The sequence below is a fragment of the Spermophilus citellus genome (genome assembly GCF_964194105.1).
Source record: "Spermophilus citellus genome assembly, chromosome: 13".
Lineage (NCBI taxonomy): Eukaryota > Metazoa > Chordata > Mammalia > Rodentia > Sciuridae > Spermophilus > Spermophilus citellus.
Window position 1 is genome coordinate 76,670,045 of NC_138193.1, and position 23,001 is coordinate 76,693,045.

At 35.5% G+C, this 23,001-nt stretch overlaps 1 protein-coding gene across 1 annotated transcript in view; it reads right to left on the minus strand.

Moving 5' to 3' along the window:
• The window catches only part of GTF2A1L (general transcription factor IIA subunit 1 like), an 83,995-nt gene that overhangs the window by 45,067 nt on the left and 15,927 nt on the right, over positions 1-23,001 (minus strand). Inside the window, exons 5-7 of the mRNA XM_081264468.1 lie at positions 14,449-14,504; positions 12,095-12,179; positions 3,130-3,713 (exon numbers count right to left, since the gene is read on the minus strand). Coding sequence (XP_081120594.1) covers positions 3,130-3,713; positions 12,095-12,179; positions 14,449-14,504 — 725 coding nt within the window. The remainder of the gene's footprint in view (positions 1-3,129; positions 3,714-12,094; positions 12,180-14,448; positions 14,505-23,001) is intronic.

Below are 23,001 nucleotides of genomic sequence, written 5' to 3' on the forward strand. Positions count from 1 at the left end.
AAATTGGCAGAGAGAGAACATGGAGATGGTCCTTAACTGCCATATTAAGGAGCCTGAACTGTATCCTATACATGATGGGCAGTGATGTGTTAAGCAAGCAAAGAACACAGTCAGGCTGCACTCTGGACAGATCTCTCATGGCTTTGAAAGACATAAGGAAGACCAATAATAGCTAACAGGGACTGAGCACTCACCATGCAGCAGCAGTGTGCTGTTGAGCACTTCATGCTATCCTAACACATCCTCCCATCACCACAATTTTAAAGGAGAAACATTATTTTACATAAAATATACTTTTTGAGTCACTTTTTTAGTACTTGCCCACATCACAAGAGTAGATATTCAAAACAATTCTGATCCCTGAAACTTAGGCCTTTATCCTCCTGGAATGGAATGAGAAACAGCAGAGGCTAAAAGGCTGATAAATTCATTAGGAAACTTATTCCACATAAGAGACATTTAGGGCAATGTCAGCTGGGATGGAGAAGAGGGAACAGACTCCAGAAATATTTACAAGTTTTTTTTTCTTCAGAACCTTTTTTATTTATCATCTACCCAACACTACAAGTTTTATCATGCTAAGCGAAGTAAGCCAATCCCCAAAAACCAAAGGCCAAATGTTCTCTCTTATAAATGGATGCTGATCCCTAATGAAGGGGACATGGGAAAAATGGAGGAGCTTTGATGGGGCAAAGGGGAGGGAGGGGCAGAGAGGAGGCATGGGGGCAGGAAAGGTGATGGAATGAGATGGACATCACTACCCTAGGTACATATATGACTGTACATATGGTGTGACGCTACACTGTGTACAATCAGAGAAATGAAAAGTTGTGCTGCAATTGTGTACAATGAATCAAAATGCATTCTGCTGTCATATATAATTAATTTAAATAAATTAATTAATTTTTAAAAATTATCAAAATCACGATTCAGTCTTAAAACAGAATGAAACCCTGGTACTGTCAACATGATGAACCATGAAAACATTATACTGAGAAAGCCAGTCACAAAAGAACATTATATGATTCCATTTATAAGGTACCTAGAATGGTCAAATTCATACAGATGAAAAACAGAACAGAACTTATAGGAAGCTGAATCAAAATTTGTCAGGAATATATTTTATGAAACAGTAAGAAATAATAAGATTGCATAGTTTCTTAAGATAGCTGGGAGTCTACAACACAGGACAAGTAAACAAGTACTGCTAATTACAACTTGCTCTAAGCTGCTTAGAAAAAAATAAAACTACTTATAAATTTTTTCAAAATTAGATCAGCATAAATTTCCCATATTGCTAAATATTTAAAGGTATTCTACAATAAATAAATAAGGAAGCATTTTATAAGGTACATACTCTTGGATATTTGGATTTTGTGTTTTACATACAGACCTATTTTAAAACTAATAGACAAGTGATATGAAAAGCTATCCAATATGTAACCATAAAGCATACTAACACTAATCTGAAGCTTTCTATATCAGAAGCTTTACGTCTTCTATATACAACAGTTTTGAAAATTCTAAAACTTATGAAGTTGGTATTATGCCTAGTTTACAGACTGTGACTGAATTTCAGAGATTAACTTTACATAGTGCTTATAGAAGTGAATCTGGAATTTGAATTTTTTGTGCCTTCAATGCACCAGTATTCCCTAAATAATTCTTGATTAATACATAGTAACTAATCTATTTTCCTCTATCAAAAAAGTACATGATGATATCTAATGCCTAAAAGTAGAATATGTCCTCGACTCATCACACCAAAAATCTGCAAAATTCACACAGAATACCAGAAAAAAAATGCCTCCAGAAGTACTAAATGACGAAAACATATATATTTTAAATTTACAGTTATTTTTACCTCAAAATCAAATGTTTTATAATTATTAGTTTAGCTAAAATTTAACTCCAAATTTCATATTTTATGTTAAAAATGTCATGAAAAATACTTAAAAAACACATTTATTTCAATACTTTTTATGAAAACTAAAAATTTGCTAAAAGATCCTGTACAGGTTTCATCAAACATCAGAAATATTCTACAATGGGTCAAATATTTTCTGAAAGTTATCAGTCAATTGAAACTCCCAAAATAGTTTGACACACTCTCTTCACAGTCCCTATCTTTCCCCTAAGAAATATGAAATATTCTAAAAATAAAAAGTTCAGATGGCACTTAACTGTACATTACTACAGCTTTATACAGTGGTTCTAGAAGATGACTAAACCATTAGCTAGAGCATAACTTAGTCACATGATACTAAAATAATAAATGGAATTAGCAAAAATTCCCTTGGGGAGCTCACATTTACTTTCAGAAATGCAATGTTGTTTCTAATTTTTACAACCCAAAATTTGCCATGAATCTTTCTTTTACCACTATGAATTTCTTGGAAATAAATACCTCAGATCAATTTTAATATGTAAAATTAATTAGAAACTTTCTTTTTAATGATCTGAATTCCAAAAGAAATTCAATAAAACTAGTATTTCAACAGGCAGAGGGAAACAAAATTACTAGCAAGATAATTCCTTGTGTAGGGAAGTTTTTCATGCAAGTTCAAGAAAATTAGGTAAAATAGGAAATACATCAGATAACTTTTGTACATTGGCAATGAATTAATCTCAAAATATTCATTAAATACTGGGATAGATTTCTGGGTCTTTTAAATTTTATCTCTAAACAAAAAAAAAAAAAACATTTCTCACAATCTGAGGGAGAGGTAAAATGGGTTACCTCAAAATAAATGCATTCTCTTTAAAGAAGTATTCTGATTCATCAATGGAAACAAAAAGTTAAGAAATGCTGAGTATGAATACTTTAAGAACTGATAGTTATACTTAAAACTATAAAGAAATAATTTTATGAAAGGAGAAACACTGGGGAATGATTCTGGCCAAATAATATGGTTATATTAGGTACATGTACAAATATGTAACAATGAATCCCACCATTATGTACAACTATAAAGTACCAATAAAAAAATAGAATAAAGAAATTTTCTAAGGAAAAACAAAAACATATATAATTCTGATTAGTATTATACCTTTAAAAAATTTTCAGGAATTCTAATTACTGGCCACAATCAGTTCCCTAATATCAAGAAGGTGAACAAAGAACTATACCTTCTCAGAAACAGGTAGGCTGCTGGGTTCCTCTATTTTTCTAGGTTGTTTTACAGAATCACATCCATACATTCTTTTTTTAAGAACATGAAGCTGTGCATCAGTCATGTGGTGGAAAGACACCTGAGGGCCCAATGAGAGAGGCCCACTATGAAGATTCTGAGTCATGCTAGCTGAAACACTGAGCACTGGCTCCACATTAGAATCTGTCTGCAAAACCTGTGGAGGAAATACAACACCTGGAAGACTGATGTACTGAGAGTTTTCCTGCTGCCTCAACAAAGCTTCAGGCATGATTTTATGCTCATTTCCAGGAGGTACAAGTATATCACTAGTGGCATTTTTTAAGAGCTTCCTATCCACTGGCCCAGAATGTAGGATTGTGGGTTGCTGCAGCGCAGTTTCCATCCTTTGTGATTTATTACTCGCTTGAAGGGAACAAGGGTTCAGTTGTGAAACACTGGTCTGTATCATTGAAGGATGCCCAAACTGTTGAAAAACTTGTTGAACTGGATGCTGGAGAATACTTGCTCTTCCAGAAGTCTGTGTAACCATAATTGGTACATTAACTTTATAAAGGTGACCTTAAAAAGGAGAAAACAAAACTTTAAGTATTATTAGAATTCTAGCAATAGAATTAAAATTCTAATTTCCTGTTAAAAAAAAAAACCTCACCCCTAACAGGCTGGGAGGAAATCTATCAATAAGGTAATAGTGGTTATCTCTAGAAATTTCTCTTATTCTTTAGACTTTTTGTATTTTCTATAAGCAATATGTATTACTGTAGTTTTTAAATTTTCTTTTGCTTAAACTCTAGTTTTTTCCCACTATGATTTATAATACACACTCTGAGACACACATAGGCCACCAATATTTTATCCAAGACCCTCTCCTATTGCTTGATAAATTAATCTTATCAGCCTAATGGAACTTTAACAAAGAATCATGTACAATGTATTTCATACACTTAAGATACCATTACAAGAAAAGATTATCCAAAAAAAGAGTTTGATAATTTCTTTTTTTTTTAATTGGTTGTTCACAACGTTACAAAGCTCTTGACATATCATACTTCATACATTAGACTGAAGTGGGTTATGAACTCCCAATTTTACCCCAAATGCAGATTGCAGAGTCACATCGGTTACACATCCACAATTTTACATAATGTCCTATTGGTAATTGTTGTACTCTGCTCCCTTTCCTATCCCCCACTATCCCCCCTCCCCTCCCCTCGCTTTTACTCTCTCTACCCCATCTACTGTAATCCATCTCCCTCCTTATTTATTTTCCCATTCCCCACCCAGCCTCTTATATGTAATTTTGTATAGCAATGAGGGTCTCCCTTCATTTCCATGCAATTTTCCTCATCTCTCCCTTTCCCTCCCATCTCATGTCACTGATTAATGTTACTCTTTTCTTCCTACTCTTCCTCCCTGCTCTGTTCATATTTGCTCTCATTATATCAAAGAAGACATTTGGCACTTGTTTTTTAGGGATTGGCTAGCTTCACTAAGCATAATCTGCTCTAGTGCTGTCCATTTCCCTGCAAATTCTATGATTTTGTCATTTTTTATTGCTGCATAGTACTCCATTGTGTATAGATGCCACATTTTTTTTATCCATTCATCTACTGAGGGGCATCTGGGTTGGTTCCACAGTCTAGCAATTGTGAATTGTGCTGCTATGAACATCGATGTGGCAGTATCCCTGTAGCATGCTCTTTTAAGGTCTTCAGGGAATAGTCCAAGAAGGGCAATAGCAGGGTCAAATGGTGGTTCCATTCCCATCTTTCCCAGGAATCTCCAAACTGCTTTCCCAATTGGCCGCACCAATTTGCAGTCCCACCAGCAATGTACAAGTGTACCCTTTTCTCCACAACCTCTCCAGCACTTGTTGTTGTTTGACTTCATAGTGGCTGCCAATCTTACTGGAGTGAAATGGTATCTTAGGGTGGTTTTGATTTGCATTTCTCTGACTGCTAGAGATGGTGAGCATTTTTTCATGTACTTATTGATTGATTGTATATCCTCCTCTGAGAGGTGTCTGTTCAGGTCCTTGGCCCATTTGTTGATTGGGTTATTTGTTATCTTATTGTCTAATTTTTTGAGTTCTTTGTATACTCTGGATATTAGGGCTCTATCTGAAGTGTGAGGAGTAAAGATTTGTTCCCAGGATGTAGGCCCCCTGTTTATCTCTCTTATTGTTTCTCTTGCTGAGAAAAAACTTTTAAGTTTAATTAAGTCCCATTTGTTGATTCTTGTTATTAACTCTTGTGCTATGGGTGTCCTATTAAGGAATTTGGAGCCCGACCCCACAATCTGTAGATCGGATCCAACTTTTTCTTCTATCAGACGCAGAGTCTCTGGTTTGATATCAAGTTCCCTGATCCATTTTGAGTTAACTTTTGTGCATGGCGAGAGAAAGGGATTCAGTTTCATTTTGTTGCATATGGATTTCCAGTTTTCCCAACACCATTTGTTGAAGATGCTATCCTTCCTCCATTGCATGCTTTAAGCCCCTTTATCAAATATAAGATAGTTGTAACTTTGTGGATTAGTCTCTATGTCCTCTATTCTATACCATTGGTCCACCCGCCTGTTTTGGTACCAGTACCATGCTGTTTTTGTCACTATTGCTCTGTAATATAGCTTGAAATCTGGTATCGCTATACCACCTGATTCACACTTCCTGGTTAGAATTGCTTTTGCTATTCTGGGTCTTTTATTTTTCCATATGAATTTCATGATTGCTTTGTCAATTTCTACAAGATATGCCGTTGGGATTTTGATTGGCATTGCATTAAACCTATAGAGAACTTTTGGTAATATCGCCATTTTGATGATGTTAGTTCTGCCTATCCATGAACAGGGTATGTTTTTCCATCTTCTAAGATCTTCATCAACTTCTCTCTTTAGGGTTCTGTAGTTTTCATTATATAAATCTTTCACCTCTTTTGTTAGGTTAATTCCCAAGTATTTTATTTTTTTTGAGGATATCGTGAATGGAGTGTTTTTCCTCATTTCCGTTTCAGAAGTTTTGTCGCTGATATACAGAAATGCCTTTGATTTATGCGTGTTGATTTTATATCCTGCCACTTTGCTGAATTAATTTATTAGTTCTAGTAGTTTCTTTGTAGACCCTTTTGGGTCTTCTAGGTATAGAATCATGTCATCTGCAAATAGTGATAATTTAAGTTCTTCTTTTCCAATTTTTATGCCTTTAATTTCTTTCGTCTGTCTAATTGCTCTGGCCAGTGTTTCGAGAACTATATTGAATAGAAGTGGAGATAGAGGGCATCCCTGTCTTGTTCCGGATTTTAGAGGGAATGCCTTCAACTTTTGTCCATTCAGAATGATGCTAGCCTGCGGCTTAGCATAGATAGCTTTTACAATGTCAAGGTAAGTTCCTGTTATCCCTAATTTTTCTAATGTTTTGAACATAAAGGGATGCTGTACTTTGTCAAATGCTTTCTCTGCATCTATCGAGATGATCATATGGTTCTTATCTTTAAGTCTATTGATGTGGTGAATAACATTTATTGATTTCCGTATGTTGAACCATCCTTGCATCCCAGGGATGAATCCTACTTGGTCATGGTGCACAATTTTTTTGATGTGTTTTTGTATTCGATTCGCCAGAATTTTATTGAGGATTTTTGCATCTAGGTTCATTAGAGATATTGGTCTGTAGTTTTCTTTCTTTGAGGTGTCTTTGTCTGGTTTCGGAATCAGGGTGATGTTGGCCTCATAGAATGAATTTGGAAGAGCTCCCTCTTTTTCTATTTCCTGAAATAACTTGAAAAGTATTGGTTTTAATTCTTCTTTAAAGGTTTTGTAAAACTCCGCTGTATACCCATCCGGTCCTGGGCTTTTCTTGGTTGGTAGTCTTTTGATGGCTTCTTCAATTTCATCCATTGATATTGGTCTGTTCAAATTGTGTGTATCCTCCTGACTCAGTCTGGGAAAATCATATGACTTAAGAAATTTATCAATGTCTTCAGTATCTTCTATTTTGTTGGAATATAGGTTTTCAAAATAATTTCTTATTGTCTTCTGTATTTCTGTAGCATCTGTTGTGATATTGCCTTTTTCATCCCGTATGTTAGTAATTTGGGTTCTCTCTCTTCTTCTCTTTGTTAGCATGGCTAAAGGTCTGTCGATCTTATTTATTTTTTCGAAAAACCAACTTTTAGTTTTGTTAATTTTTTCAATAGTTTCTTTTGTTTCAATTTCATTGATTTCCGCTCTAATTTTAATTATTTCTAGCCTTCTGCTACATTTGCTGTTGTTTTTCTCTTCCTTTTCTAGGGCTTTGAGATGAAGTGTGAGCTCATTTATTTGTTGGTTTTTTCTTTTTTTGAGGAATGACATCCAGGAGATGAATTTCCCTCTTAAAACTGCTTTCATTGTGTCCCATAGATTCCGATATGTTGTGTCTGTATTTTCATTTATCTCTAAGAATTTTTTAATTTCCTCCTTTATGTCTTCTGTAACCCATTGATCATTCAGTAACATATTGTTCATTTTCCATGTGATGTAGGATTTTTCCTTCCTTCTTTTATCATTGATTTCCAATTTCGTTCCATTATGATCAGATAAAATGCATGGTATTATCTCCACCCCTTTATATTTACTGAGGGTTGCCCTATGGCATAATATATGGTCTATTTTTGAGAAGGATCCATGTGCTGCTGAGAAAAAAGTATATCCATTTGATGATGGTTGATATATTCTATATATGTCAGTTAAGTCTAGGTTGTTGATTGTGATATTGAGTTCTATAGTTTCTTTATTCAATTTTTGTTTGGAGGATCTGTCCAATGGTGAGAGAGGTGTGTTGAAGTCACCCATAATTATTGTGTTGTGGTCTATTTGATTCTTGAACTTGAGGAGAATTTGTTTTATGAATGTCGCAGCACCATTATTTGGTGCGTAAATATTGATAATTGTTATGTCTTGTTGGTGAATGGTTCCTTTTAACAGTATATAATGATCTTCTTTATCCCTTTTGATTAACTTAGTCTTGAAGTCGATTTTATTCGATATGAGGATGGCCACTCCTGCTTGCTTACGAGAACTGTGTGCGTGGTATATTTTTTCCCATCCTTTCACCTTCAGCCTGTGTATGTCTTTTCCAATCAGATGTGTCTCCTGGAGGCAGCATATTGTTGGATTTGTTTTTTTAATCCATGATACCAGCCTATGTCACTTTATTGGAGAGTTTAGGCCATTAACATTCAGAGTTACTATTGATATATGGTTTGAACTTCCATCCATGTTTGATTGTTTATCCTTTTTTTTTTTTTTTTTTTAAATATTTAGTTTGTTTCTCCGTGATTATCTTTCCTCTCGCCCTCTGTCTTTACTGAGGCACTTCCCACTGATGGTTTTGGTTATTGTTTTTCATTTCTTCCTCGTGTAGTGTTTTGCTCAAAATGCTTTGCAATGCAGGTTTTCTGGCTGCAAATTCTTTTAACTTTTATTTATCATGAAAGATCTTTATTTCGTTGTCATACCTGAAGCTTAATTTTGCTGGATACAGAATTCTTGGTTGGCATCCATTGTCTTTCAGTGTTTGAAATACATTGTTCCATGACCTTCTTGCTTTCAGTGTCTGTGATGAAAAGTCCGTTGTTAACCGTATTGGTTTACCCCTAAATGTAATCTGCCTCCTTTCTCTTGTAGCTTTTAATATTTTCTCTTTGTTCTGTATATTGGATATCTTCATAACAATGTGTCTTGGCGTTGGTCTACTTTGATTTTGTGTGCTCGGTGTCCTGTATGCATCTTCAATTTGTATATCTGTTTCCTTTTTTATTTCTGGAAAGTTTTCTGTAATTATTTCATTCAGCAGGTTTCTCATTCCCTTGGTGTGAATCTCTGTACCTTCTTCTATCCCGATGACTCGTAAGTTTGGTTTCTTCATGTTATCCCAAATCTCTTGGATGTTTTTCTCGTGATTTTTTACCAGCCTTTCTGAGTTGGCTAGACTCTTTTCAAGATGGTATATTTTGTCTTCATTATCTGACGTTCTGGTTTCTACTTGTTCCACTCTGTTAGTGATACTCTCAATTGAGTTTTTAATCTGGTTTATCGTTTCCTTCATTTCTAGAATTATTGTTTGATTATTCTTTATAATCTCTATCTCCTGATAAAGATGCTTAACTTCTTCTTTTAGGTGTTTATGTAACTCATTCTCAATGTGTTCTTTCGCTGCTTGAATTTGCTGTCTTGTATCCTCTTTGATGTTCCATTCCATCTGTCTAAGGTGTTCCTTGAGGTCTTTATATGACCATTTTTCTGATGACTCTAGGTCCTCCTGAATATTTAGGCTATCCTGCATTGTTTGTACTCCTTTTCTTCCTTGTTTCTTGAAGCTGCTCATGTTGCTTCTTGTTCTGATTGACTGCTGAGTTACTGTTTATTCCTATAAATTTATTTGATGCTAGGGAGGAAAGGTATTAGAAGGGAAGGGAAGAAGTCACTAAGGAGAATGAGAGTAGGCAGGTAGAATTCAAGGACGGGGGATAAGAAAAATGAACAGACAAAAGAAGAAAGAAATAGGAACTAAAAAAGAACAAAAATTTAAAAAATATATTAATAATAATTAAAAAAAATTAAAATTAAGATTAGAAGAGAAAGAAGAAAAAAAGAGAAAGGAAAAAAAAACAAGATAGAAAAATGAAGATGAAAGAAAAACCCCAATCAAGGAAAAAAAAAAAAAAAAACCTAATAAATGCCGTCTTAGAGTTTGATTAACTTATCTTCCACTAGGTGGCGCTGTGCCCACCAGGTCAAGTCTTTCCCGTCAGTACGCGGGAACCAATCACTGTGCAGCAGCTCCTCCCAGACTGGGCGAGTCTCCAAACCTGAGTGCCTAGGGCCTCCTCTTGTGTCCAATCCCTTCCACTTTTCCTCTAGCCAGGCCCCTCTCACCACAGTACTGGCTACAGGCCAGGTCTGCTGCTCCCGGGAGCCCTGTTTTCATGAACGACTGGGCTCACTCCTCCAGAATGCCATTCCCTCAGACCCTAATTTTGTAGAGCTTGGTGCTGAGAATCCTCAGCGAATTTTACTTGCCCTCCGGTAGCCACACCCCCGTAGCTGGTGCAAGAGACCTCAGCAGTCAGCCCTGGCAGGAGCGGCAGTCCCGCACCACCTCTGACTCCCTCGGGCTGGCTGTAGCACTCACGGGAGAGCTGGGAGGGGCTCTTAAGTTTTCCCCGATGCATGGAGAGGGAAAGCCAGGTGTCCACACACCTGTAGCAGCAGGCTTCAATGAAGTTATCTCCTGCGCTGCAGCCCTGCGACTCCAGCCCTCTGCCACAGTGGTGTCCTCCGCAAACGGCGACAGTTCGCCTCCCCCTGCCGGGCGACCAACGCCACAGGCGGGTCCCCACTGTCTCCCAAGCCCCGCCTGGACCCTGCGGCCACTACCCACGAAGGCCCGGCAGGCATCCACCTCCGCAGGATGAGAAGGGCTGACCAGCCGCCTCGGCTGGATGGCTTAATGCTGAGTCGCAGCTGTCAGTCTCAGCTTTTCAGACGCGGCGGTGCGGGGCGCAGAACTCGGAGAGGCTTACTCACTTCCCACCGCCATCTTCCTCTTCTCGCTATTTCGGGATGATGGCGGGGTGCTGGCTCGCTCTCTCCGGTGTGTCTCTGCCTCCAGCTCCCACGCCTCTCTCCTCCACGGCCTCCACAGCCAGCGCTGCCCTGGTCGCTCTCTCCGCCCCCGGCGTTCCCGGCTTCTAGCCAGCCGCGCCGCGTCCCGGTCCGTGTTTTTCTGGCTCGCGCTCCAGCGGCGCCCGGGGCTGGGGAGGCGACGGCCGGCAAGTACCACAGTCCCCGGGCCCCGAGTCCCAGCGGCCACAAACCGACACTTCTAATAGACCTACCAGATCCCGGCAGGACCCCTCTTCATGGAATTTTGCTAGGAGTTCCTCAGTGTGAAGACTGCCGCTGTTCCAAAGGGTCTTTTTGATCTCGTTAATGTGGAGACATTAGAGTCACTGCTTCCTCGTCGGCGGCCATGTTCCCTCCTATCTCAGCTGTCTATTCACAGTGAAGGGACTTCAAAGCACTTCAAATTAATCTCCATGCTGGAAGGGCATAGACCGGCCTCCACACACGTTCTGGGGCAATCCCAGTTCTGCTGCCACCCAATTCACTTACTCCAGGAGGCTTTTTTCCCAAAATGCTCTGATAATTTCAATAGTTATCAAATTTCTTCCTCTTTTCTTTAAACTACAACTAAACAGGAGAGGAACTGAATAGTTTTTAAGCATTGAGTTAGGTACTGTACTTAAATTTTACAACACCCAAAAAAATAAGTCTGATACTCTTTTAAATCAAAAGATAGTACTGAAATGCAAAGGTTGGTTAACCTCCAAACTTATGGATGTTCTTTCTATTAGGGGATGCAATCTCCAATTCAAAAGGAGGCAAAGGTTGATCAACCTAATCTTTGGTTTTCCTTGATTAGAGCTACCAGGAACACAGATAAATCCTTTTGTTTGTATTTGCTAAAATTTGATAATTGACTTGAATTAGAGAAAATAGATACAAAGCATCTTACACAAGGTTGGAAAAGAGAATTCAGAGTGAATTAGATATAGGACAGGTATCATACAGTGTTCTTTGTGGTGGATGGTGTCTATAATAACAATAACTGCAACTTAATACCATTTTTAATATTTATTTTTTAGTTGTAGCCAACACAATACCTTTATTTTATTTATTTTTATGTGGTGCTGAGGATCGAACCCAGGGCCTCGCACATGCTAAGCAAGCACTCTACCGCTGAGCCACAACCCCAGCCCAACTTAATACCATTTTTAAAATAGGTTTTATTGAAGGTTCCTTTAATTTCTGGTATAGTTCATTAAACAATATGAGATTTAATATCCAGAGTTAGCACCAATGCTAACTAAAAATAAAATATTCTTAGAAAATATTCTCACCAGATGCAGTCTGTAGTGTCACACCTGCTGGTACATGAATAGGATAACCAGGAAAAGTAAAGTTTGCACTGGAGTTTGAAGTGCCCTAGTAGAAGAAATTTGTATTAGAAAGTTAGAAAAATATTTTATTTACATCCTTTTCCCATGGTATCACAAGGAATGAAAAAAAAATCTGATTCCAGACAATAGAACAATAATTTGACAATACATTTAATACTAGGCCTGTCTGAGTTCTTTGAATAAAATGGCTTTTGAATTTGTAGTCATTAACAATGAAGCCAGTAATGTTTTTCCCCCTTTCTATAGCTCTCCTCAGTAGCTTCCTTTATGAAGTCAGTAAGTCTTAATAAATAGAATGAACACCAACTCATAAAACTTACCCAATGCCTAGCTTTGCCTGGGCCATTGACTCCTAAGGTGTCAAATATAAGAACCACAGCTATTTATAAGGTGCTTTAGTCTCTAAGTTGATCATGAATGGTATTTTGAAATAGATATGATAATGCATAATTCATAATAGTACATAATTTTATTTTTGGAATAATTAAACCCTAGAGTTTTAAAATTAAAAATAAAATCAAGACAAAGAAATGTTTTATCTATCCGATCTGAAAATTTTAAAAAACTGATAAAGTAGGCTAGGGATGTGGCTCAGCTAGTAGAGTGCTTGCCTAGCATGTGCAAGACCCTGGATTCTATTCCTAATATCACACACACACATACACACACACACACACACCACACAAAAGATTGATAAGTAGCACCCTATGTTGGTGAGGATGTGAGTAAAAACTAGTTGCCTTAGGCTACTGTTTATATGAGTATAAACTAGAACAACCCTTTAGACAATTTAGCAATATATTCTAAAATTGAAAATATGACCTTTGACCCAGAAATCCTACTTTTAGGAATCTACCAAATTGTCACTTAAACAACAGATAAACACAACTATAATCAATGGGATGCTATACATTTTTTAAAAAATGAAAAGAATTTAAAGGTCCATCAGCAAAAAGCTGGTTAGTTGAACCATGGTATATCCACTACGTCCAATCTATGTTTACTGACATTGAAAGGAGTCCATCTATATTACTAAAAGAAGAGGGAGGGAGGGAGATCAGGGGTAGGGAGTGAAGGGAGGGAAAGAGAGGAAACACAGTGCATATGGAAGGAAGGAAATTACAAAAACAGTAACAAATGTAATCCTACTTTTTGCCCTGAAAAGTAATGTACAGCTCATGAAATAAGTCTAGTGAATATTTATCAAACAATTAAAACCATTATCTTTGGGGTATAAGACTGCAGGGTTCTTTCACATTTTACTTTATAAATTTGTTTGTTTTTACTTCATATAAGCATATTATTCCTTTAATAAGGAAAAAAAAGATATTTCCACTAATCTCAAAAGCAGAGATATTTCAAAGGTTTCCTATCAAAAGCAGAGCCATTCTTTCCAAAAATCTAGTTAAGGAGTAGTCTTTGTTTGTTCTTAATGAAGAAATGGAAATAAGTGGCACATTTAATCTTGTACCTTAAAAGGTAGCTCATGGACTAGAAGAAAATGAAAAATAGTTAATGGATTATATGCCATCAGTACCATGGAAGAAAAGTAAAAGTGAAAATGTGCCATTCTTTCCCACCTAAAAAACTACTCAATTTTCTATGAATAAGTAATAATATTTATCTCCTATCTCCAAGTCCTAGGGAGGTAGGAAACTTTATTTCATAAAAGTAGGAAATGACCAAAACATTCCACTTAAATAAAAGGAAGAACTATGAAGTCACTCAACTCTGGAGGGAAAAAATTCAGAAAAAAATACCAGATCGAAATTATCTGCATTAAGGCCCACCAAACATATAACACTATATGGTATATTAAAACCCCATTCAATGTAACTGTAGAAATTTCCTAACCTTGTAAGTACAGTTTGGGCAGATGCTAACAACTGCACTGGAAGACAGGAAAAACTAGTAAGAAAATGTTGATTCTGAATCTCCTGAGCTTTTCTATGATATGGAAACTATTCTATGATATGTGTCCCACTTCTTACCACATCTTTTCCCTAAAGGATCATGAATTACATCTATGCCCACCATTATCCCACCATTCACTAAAAATAGTGCATATCTTTTCAATTTTAGCCAGGTGCTGTGGCATAGGTCTGTAATCCTGGCTACTTGGAAGGCTGAGGTAGGAAGATCACACTTTAAGGTCAGCTTCAGCATCTTAGCTAGACACTGTCTCAAAATAAAAAATAAAAAGGGCTGGGAAGGTAACTTGGTGGCAAAGCACCCCTGGTTTTAACTCCCAGTACCAAAAAAAAAAAAAAAAATATTTTAAATAAGCTACATACCAGTTCTGCTGTGGCAAAACTTGGAAGAGTTCTACCAGTAGGAATAACTAACGATGCTGCATAGAAAACAAAATAAATATCACACATTCATTAGAATTTATTAATTTAATTGCTAAATAGATTTTTTTAAATATTCTATAATGTTAGACCATAGTGAATTCTAAACTTCCAGTCCAAATGAGAACAGAAGTATTTAATTATACTTTTCCAGCAACTTTAGATAGACTTTACAACTAAACTACTTTAAATATCAAAGGTAAATATTTCTTTATAATTAGGCATACTGTACTTTAGGAATCCATAACAACATCTGCAGACTGTCTTTAGTAAGTAACTGTAGCACTAAGTCTCCATTACAACTTATACAATAAGGAAAAAAACTTCAGACCAATATCTCTGATGAACATAGATGCAAAAATTCTTAATAAAATGCTGGCAAATTGCATAGAAAAACATATTAAAAAGATAGGGCACCAAAATCAAGTGGGTTCATTCCAGGGATGCAAGGCTGGTTCAACATATGGAAATCAATAAATATAATTCATCACATCAACAGACTTAAGAATCTATGATTATCTCAATAAATGCAGAAAAAGCATTTGACAAAATTCAGCACACATTCATGCTCAAAACACTAAAAACACTAGGGATAATAGGAACATAACTCAACATTGTAAAAGCTACAAATGCTAAACCCAAGGCCAACATCATTCTAAATGAGAAAAATTGAAGCATTCCTTCTAAAAACTAGAACAAGACAGGTATGCCCTCTTTCACCACTCCTAATTGAACATAGTCCTGGAAACCCTAGCCAGAACAATTAGACAAAGGAAAGAAATTAAAGGGATATGAATAGGAAAAGAACTCAAACTATTCCTATTTGCCAACGACATGATTCTATATTTAGAAGACCCAAAAAACTCCATCAGAAAGCTTCTAGAACTCATAAATAAATTCAGCAAAGTAGCAGGTTATAAAATTAACACCCATAAATCAGTTGCATTCCTACACACCAATGACAAATCAGCTCAAAGACAAATCAGGAATGCTATCCCTTTAACAATAGCCTCAATAAAATAAAATATTTGGGAATGAATCTAACAAGTAAGGTGAAATACCTCTACAATGAAAACTACAGAACACTAAAGAAAGAAAATGAAGAAGACCTCAGAAGATGGAAAGATATCCCACGTTCTTGTATAGGCAGAATTAATATTGTCAAAAATGGCCATACTACTAAAAGCACTCTACAAACTTAATGTAATTACTATAAAAATTCCAATGACATTCTTCATAGAAATAGAAAAAGAAGTCGTGAAATAGAAAAAGGAAAGCATACATTTGGAAAAATAAGAGGCCCAGAATAGTCAAAGCAATCCTTAGAAAAGTGATGCAGAAGGCATCACAATACCAGACTTTAAATTATACTACAGAGCTATAGAAACAAAAACAACACAGTATTGGCACAAAAACATAAATGAAGACCAGTGGAACAGATTAGAAGACACAGAGTCATACCTATATAAATACAACTATCCATTGGGAAGAAAAAGTAATTTTGTTAAGTGGCATATTTCTATGAAACTATAGTATTGATCAAAAATATGTAACTTGACATAAATCCATTCTAAATTTTATAGATTCAAATAAGTTTCAATTCATTTCATTAAAAGTTATTTATGGTACTTTAGCTATGTTAGCAAGCACAGCTACACCACTTTAGGAACAAACAAATGAAAATACTTTGTAATGAAACCACTATGACTGATAAGAAAAATAGAATAAATTATCCAAAGTGAAATCCTTAATTTGTACAATTAATATGGCTCAATAATTTTAATTTTAAGATTCTATTTATAAAAGGAAAAGAACAAATTCTTAGGAGAATTGCAACTCAACCTACATTAAAGCCACAATCCCATACATCTTCCCTTTATTATCTGCCAATTTTCTATGCTGACTATTGCTTTGTTTCTAATGCATCCAAAAGGTGGTCCAACTGGTTGTAAATGTAATCTATCATTAAAAAATTATGTATAAATCCCAGCACAGTTGCTCACACCTATAATCCCAGCAGCTCAGGAGGCTGAGGCAGGAGGATCATTAGTTCAAAGTTAGCCTCAGTAACTTAGCAAGGCCCTAAGCAACTCAGTGAGACCCTGTCTCTAAATAAAATATTTTTTAAAAAAGGGCTTAGGATATGGTTCAATGGTAAAGTGCCCCTGAGTTCAATCTCCATTACCATATATGTATATGTATATGTGTATGTATATGTATAAAGACCAAATAATAACCACAATAGAAGTATCTCAGTTATCAATGTAACCATAAACCTTAAATGCTCAAGGTTCACCTAGCTGAATGTAATTATTAGAATAACATTTGCCTTTTCTTTAATAAAAAGTACTTCTTAGCATGTTTATAAAGTTACATATATATCAGTGTAATGCTGATTATGGCCTGCCTGTTTTTCACATACTGCAATAAGGAAAACTCCCCCATTCTGATGGTAGAAAGGCTTCTTCACATACAACAAAAAGCTCAGAAGAGCAAACTAACCATTCTTCCCACGTTCAGACAACAGAATTGAGGCTGCAGATTGATGGTTAATGAGCCACAGAATTATTTTTATCCTCTGTTCATCTATGGCTTTGCTTATTAACAGGCATTCTTTCAGAAAAGCTAAATTAGAAAGAATCGGAGTGGCAGGAACACAATGGCATTAGTCTTAATTAGCTGAAGTGAGCAAAGCTTACGCAGCTACAGCTTAAGTCATAGCCTGAGAGGAAACAAAAATCTGTTAACGCACTGTCTGAAGCAATTAAATGAGTTTCTTGAGGAAAAATAGCAACAATCCTCCTCTTTTAAATACCTTGTAATAAATCCTACAGGATAATTCTCTATCTTTAAGGAAATCAAGCAGGGTTATAAGAGAGCTTTCAAAGTTTCTTTGTGACATCAGAATAAAAGCACTGAACTAAATTGTATAATGAAGTTTCATGCAATTCCTACCTAACTAAATTCAATACTAAATTCACAAGTTATATGTACCATTTATATACATTTACAAGTTGTACACACCATTAAACATACCTGAAACATATTTTTTAACATTCAGAATTATTTTAATAACTAAGTAAATTTTAACTAAATGTTTTCACTCAAACTATGACATAATTTCAGATTTTTCATATATATGTTCTAGAAATTATTATTATCATTTATATTATTATTATTACTGGGGATTGAACCCAAGGGTGTTTTACTACTGAGCCACATTCTCAGTCCTTTTTTATATTTGATTTTGAGACAGAGTCTTGTTAAATTCCCTATGCTGGACTCAAACTTATGATCCTCTTACCTCAGCCTTCCAAGTTGCTGAGATAATAGGCATGTGCCAACTCACCCAGCTTAGAAATATTAATTTCAAAATGAATAAATTTTAAAATATAGCAATAATTCAATTCCATAAACATAATTTTAAAATTCTGAAATGTGATAATTTGGTATAGAAAAATTTCCCAGACATGAGTGACATTCACATCTATAAGTGTACTTTTTCCCACCATCAAAAATTCTAGTAGTTTCACAATTCTTACTTCTATTGTTTTGGGGGTTTTTTTCTGTGAATTTTTTAATTTGTTTGTTTGTTTGTTTATTTTGGTACCAGGGATTGAACCCAGGGGCACTTCACCACTGAGCCACATCCCTCTCCCCTTTTATTTTGTTTTATTTTAAGACAGATTCTCACTAAGTCCTTAAACCCCACTAAGCTGCTGAGGCTTGCTTTGAACTTGCAATCCTCCTGAGCCACTGGAATTACAGGCATGCATCACCTCACCTGGCCTTACTTCTGTTTGAATCATTTCAAATCTTAATATGCAAGTCACATTATTCAAAAACTGCAGACTGATCAGTTCTTGAGACTAATCATAAGCACATGGAATTCTGATGACTAAACTGAACATTCCACCCCTCATATCACCTAAAGAACAAATCAATCACATTGATGAAATTTCCACCAGACCTAAGTTTGAGAACAATTTGAAATATTACTTATACCTATTGTTTAAGTGTTTAGTGCTCAAATCCCCCAGAAACTTGTGTTCCTGTTCTTCCCTTCTCTTACTCCCACAAAGACTGATGTTTTCATTGAAAAAAAAAAAAAAACACTGTGATATGAAAACCAAACAGCAGAAACCAATTTAAAGTCCCCTAAAAAAATGGATAGGATGACTGCACATTCCAGTTTGCCCAGGATAGTCCCAGTTTACACCTGTTAGTCTGAGATAATTATTAGTAGATTCCCATTTCTCTCTCAAAAATGGATTATAAATTATATATGTGTATACACAAACACACACACTCTGTAAGTACAGAGCTGCAGATCTCAGAGTATAATGTGCAAACCCCTGGGGGTCCCAAGTTCCCTTTCAGGATGTTCAAAACTGTTTATAATAAGACAACATATGCCTTTTTCATTTTTCATTAACTACAGTCTGTTCTGTTTTGTTGACATTTGTATTAAAGACACAAAAGCAGTGATGGGTAAAACTGCAGGGACCTCAGCATGAAGTAAGGCAGCAGCACCATGCCTTATGAAGTCATTGTGCTCTCCAGTGTCACTCAGAAGGGAGGGAAAGAGTAAAAGGAAGGAGAAGAAAGATCAGACAAAAATCAGCAGCACCAACACCAAAACTGTTCCACTTAAGAAAGTCCTGTGATGACCTAAGGATTATTAATTATAGTGAATTTTACCCAGAAAGTATGCTTCCTTTTAATATTCTATGGTAAGATGAAAAGAAAACAAAAATTTCAGCAGCGTATGGAAGTGTAAAGATGTACAAGCAAAATCATTTATGCTCTTATTTAAGTGGAGAGTTGACCTAGCCTCTTTTTTCAAGGAACATCATTTTAAATGGAAAGAATGACAGAAACTGCTTTATTGCATCTGGGTATTTAGCAAACTCTCAAAAAATGAACTAAGCATTTGCTTCAAAAAAACAAACTAATGTCTTTATACATGTACTTTGGGTAATGATATCCACTCCATTCCACTGTCTTTCCCACCCCATTCCCCCTCTTTTTCCCTCCCTATCTAGTGCCCTATCTAGTGTTCATCTATTCCTCCAATGCTCAATATCCTTGTATCAGAGAAAACATTTGGCATTTGGTTTTTTGAGACTGGCTAACTTCATTTAGCATTATATTCTCCAACTCCATCCATTTACCTGCAAATGCCATGATTTTATCATCTTTTAATGCTGAATAATATTTCATTGTGTATATATACCACATTTTCTGTATCCACTCATCTACTAAAGGGCATCTAGGTTGCTTCCACAATTTAGTTATTGTGAACTGTGCTGCTATAAACATTGATGTGTCTGTGAAAACATAAATGGTGTAACTCTACTTTGTGTATGGCCAGAGATATGAAAAATTGTGCTCTAGATGGGTAATATGAATTGTAGTGCATTCTGCTGTCATATATAACAAATTAGAATAAATTTAAAAATTTTTAAAAAACAAACTAATGGTATTTTCCAATGATAAAATTCAAGCTTTCGAGCAAAACTTAGAATGTATCACCTATTATATTATATTATATCTATCACAGTAGATGAGATGTGGAGTGATAATAATGAGTATAATTTTTTTTTGTACCAGGGATTGAACTGAGGAGCACTCAATCACCGAGAGCCACATCCCCAGCCTTATTTTGTATTTTATTCAGAGACAGGGTCTCACTGAGTTGCTTAGCACCTTGCTGTTACTGAGGCTGGCTTTGAACTCGTGATCCTCCTGCCTCAAACTCCAGAGCTGCTGGGATTACAGGCGTGCACCACTGTGCCCAGCCATTTTTTAACCTTATATAATGAACAATGTTTCAACTGTATAATGCAGTGAAACAATATTTTCTAAATAATCAACATACATCACAAAATTACAGGAGTGAAGAGGCATTTAAAGTGCAAGATATGTACACCAACATAACTCTAATGTAACATTCTAAAAAATTCCTTGATTTAGGTTCAGATTCCACCTAAACTTTACTGTAGTATCAAATTATCTGAAAATGCTACCAAAAAAAAAGCCCTTTTCCAATTACGTATCTGTGAAAAGCTAAATTTTCTTCATGTGTTTTAACAATCACAATACAGTATAACAGTTTGATTGTAGAAATAGATATTGAAAAGATAGAAGTAGTAATCTAAAACCTCCAACAGGACATGATGTTAAGGGAAATAATCCAAACATAGAAGAACAAATACTACATGTTCTTTCTCATATGTGGAAGCTAAAAACACTAGTCTAAGCCAGGCATGGTGGTGCAAGCTTGTAATCCCAGCCAAGGAAGGAGGATGTAAGTTTAAGGCCAGCCTGGGCAACTTAGCAAGAACCCATCTCAAAAATAAATAGTTAAAAAAAAAGGAGGGGGGAAAAACAGTGGTAAAACAGGCCTGGGTTCAATCTCCAGCATTGGGAGGGAAAAAAAAAAGTTGATCTGAATGTAGAATAAGACAGCAGGTAGAAAAAGAGAGGGTATGAGATAATGGATACCAAAATACAATTAGATAGAACAATTCTAGTGTTCCACTATAGTGAGATGACTATAATTCACAATAATCTATTATATATTTTATGATAATCTAGGAGAAGCTCAAAAGCTCCAAACATAAAGAGACAAGGAAATTCAATGCTATTGCCCTAATTTGATTAGTATGTACCATGTATACATGTGCTAAATATCACACTATACTCCATAAATATATACAATTATTACATGTCAGTCAAAAGTCTTTTTTTTAAAAAAAGTAAGTTAAAAACGTCCCAACAAAACAAAGCCCAGGACTAGATGGATTCTGGGATTGAATTCTACCAAACATTCAAAAAAAAATTAATACCAATTCTTAAACTCTTTCAAAACAGAGAACTAAAGGCAAACACAATTTACTAAGCCAACATTAGCTTGACACCAGAAGCAGAAAAAGACATTCTAAATAGAAAACCAGGGCTGAGGATATAGTTCAGTGGTTGAGTACTTGCCTGGCATATGTGAGGCCCTGGGTTTGATCCCCAGGAAAAGAAAGGAGAACCCCACAGCTAACATCAAAATCAATGGGGAGGCGCTGGGGCTGGGGCTCAGTATAAAGCACTCACCTAGCACATGTGAGGCACTGAGTTTGAACCTCAGCACCACATATAAACAAATAAAATAAAAGTATTATGTCCACCTACAACTAAAAATATATTTTTAAAAAATCAACAGGGAAAAACTGAAAGCTTTCCCTTCAAGATCGAGCATAAAGAAAGAGTACCTACTCTCACCACCTCTCTTCAACACAGAAGTTCTACCCAGAGCAATCAGACAAGAAAAATAAATACAAGGCATACTAATCAGAAACAAAGAAGTAAAGTTATCTTTATTTGCAAAGGGCATGGTCCTGTATAGAGAGAACCCAAAAAAATACACACACACACAGAGTTAGAACTAATAAGTTCAATAAATTTGCAGGATATAAAAGCAACATAGAAAAATCAGTTACATATCTATATAAAATATCAATCAATCTAATAAAGAAATCAAGAAAATTATCCCATTTATGATAACATCTAAAAATTAAAACAGGAAGAAATTTAATCAAGAAGGTAAAAGATATGTACCTCTACTCTGAAAACTAAAAGACAACGATGAAAAAAATGAAGAAGAAACAAATGAAAAGATACTCCCTATTCATGGACTGAAGGAATTAATATTGTTAAAATATTGTTAGAATGTATAATGCTTCCCAAAGCAATTACAGATTCAGTTTCAATCGTTATCAAAATTTCATGGCATTATTCACAGAAATAGAAAAATGCTAAAATTCATAAGGAACTACAAAAAAAAACTCAAATAACCAAAGCAATTCATATACAGAAAAAGTTGGAGACATCATACTGCCTGATTTAAAAGTATAAAGCCAGGCACAGCCACATATGCCTATAGTCCCAGTTACTCAGGAGGCTGAGGCAGAAGGATTGCTTGAGTTCAGGAGTTCACAGCCAGCCTGGACAACACAGTGAGATCCCTATCTCAAAAACAAACAAACAAAATAATATTACAGAGCTATTAGTAATCAAAACAGTAGAGTACTAATACAAAAATACTTAGAAACTAGAAATCAATCCAAATATATATGGTTAACTAATTTTTAACAAGGGCAATAAGAGGACACAATAGGGAAAAAAAAAAGTCTCTTTAATAAATGGTACTGGGAAAACTGGATTTTCACATGCAGTATAATAAAATTGGACAGCTTATACCATATATAAAAAAATCAACTCAAAATTAATAAATGACCTAAAATTACACCTGAACCATAAAACTTCCAGAAGAGAATACTAAAAAAAAAAAAAAAAAAAAACTCCCTGACACTAGACTTGGCAATGATTTTTTTTTTTTTAATACCACAACAAAAGTTAAGGCTACAAAACAAAAATAAATGGAACTACATCAAACTAAAAAAGCTTCTGCACAACAAGAAAGAATCAAAATATAAAGGCAGA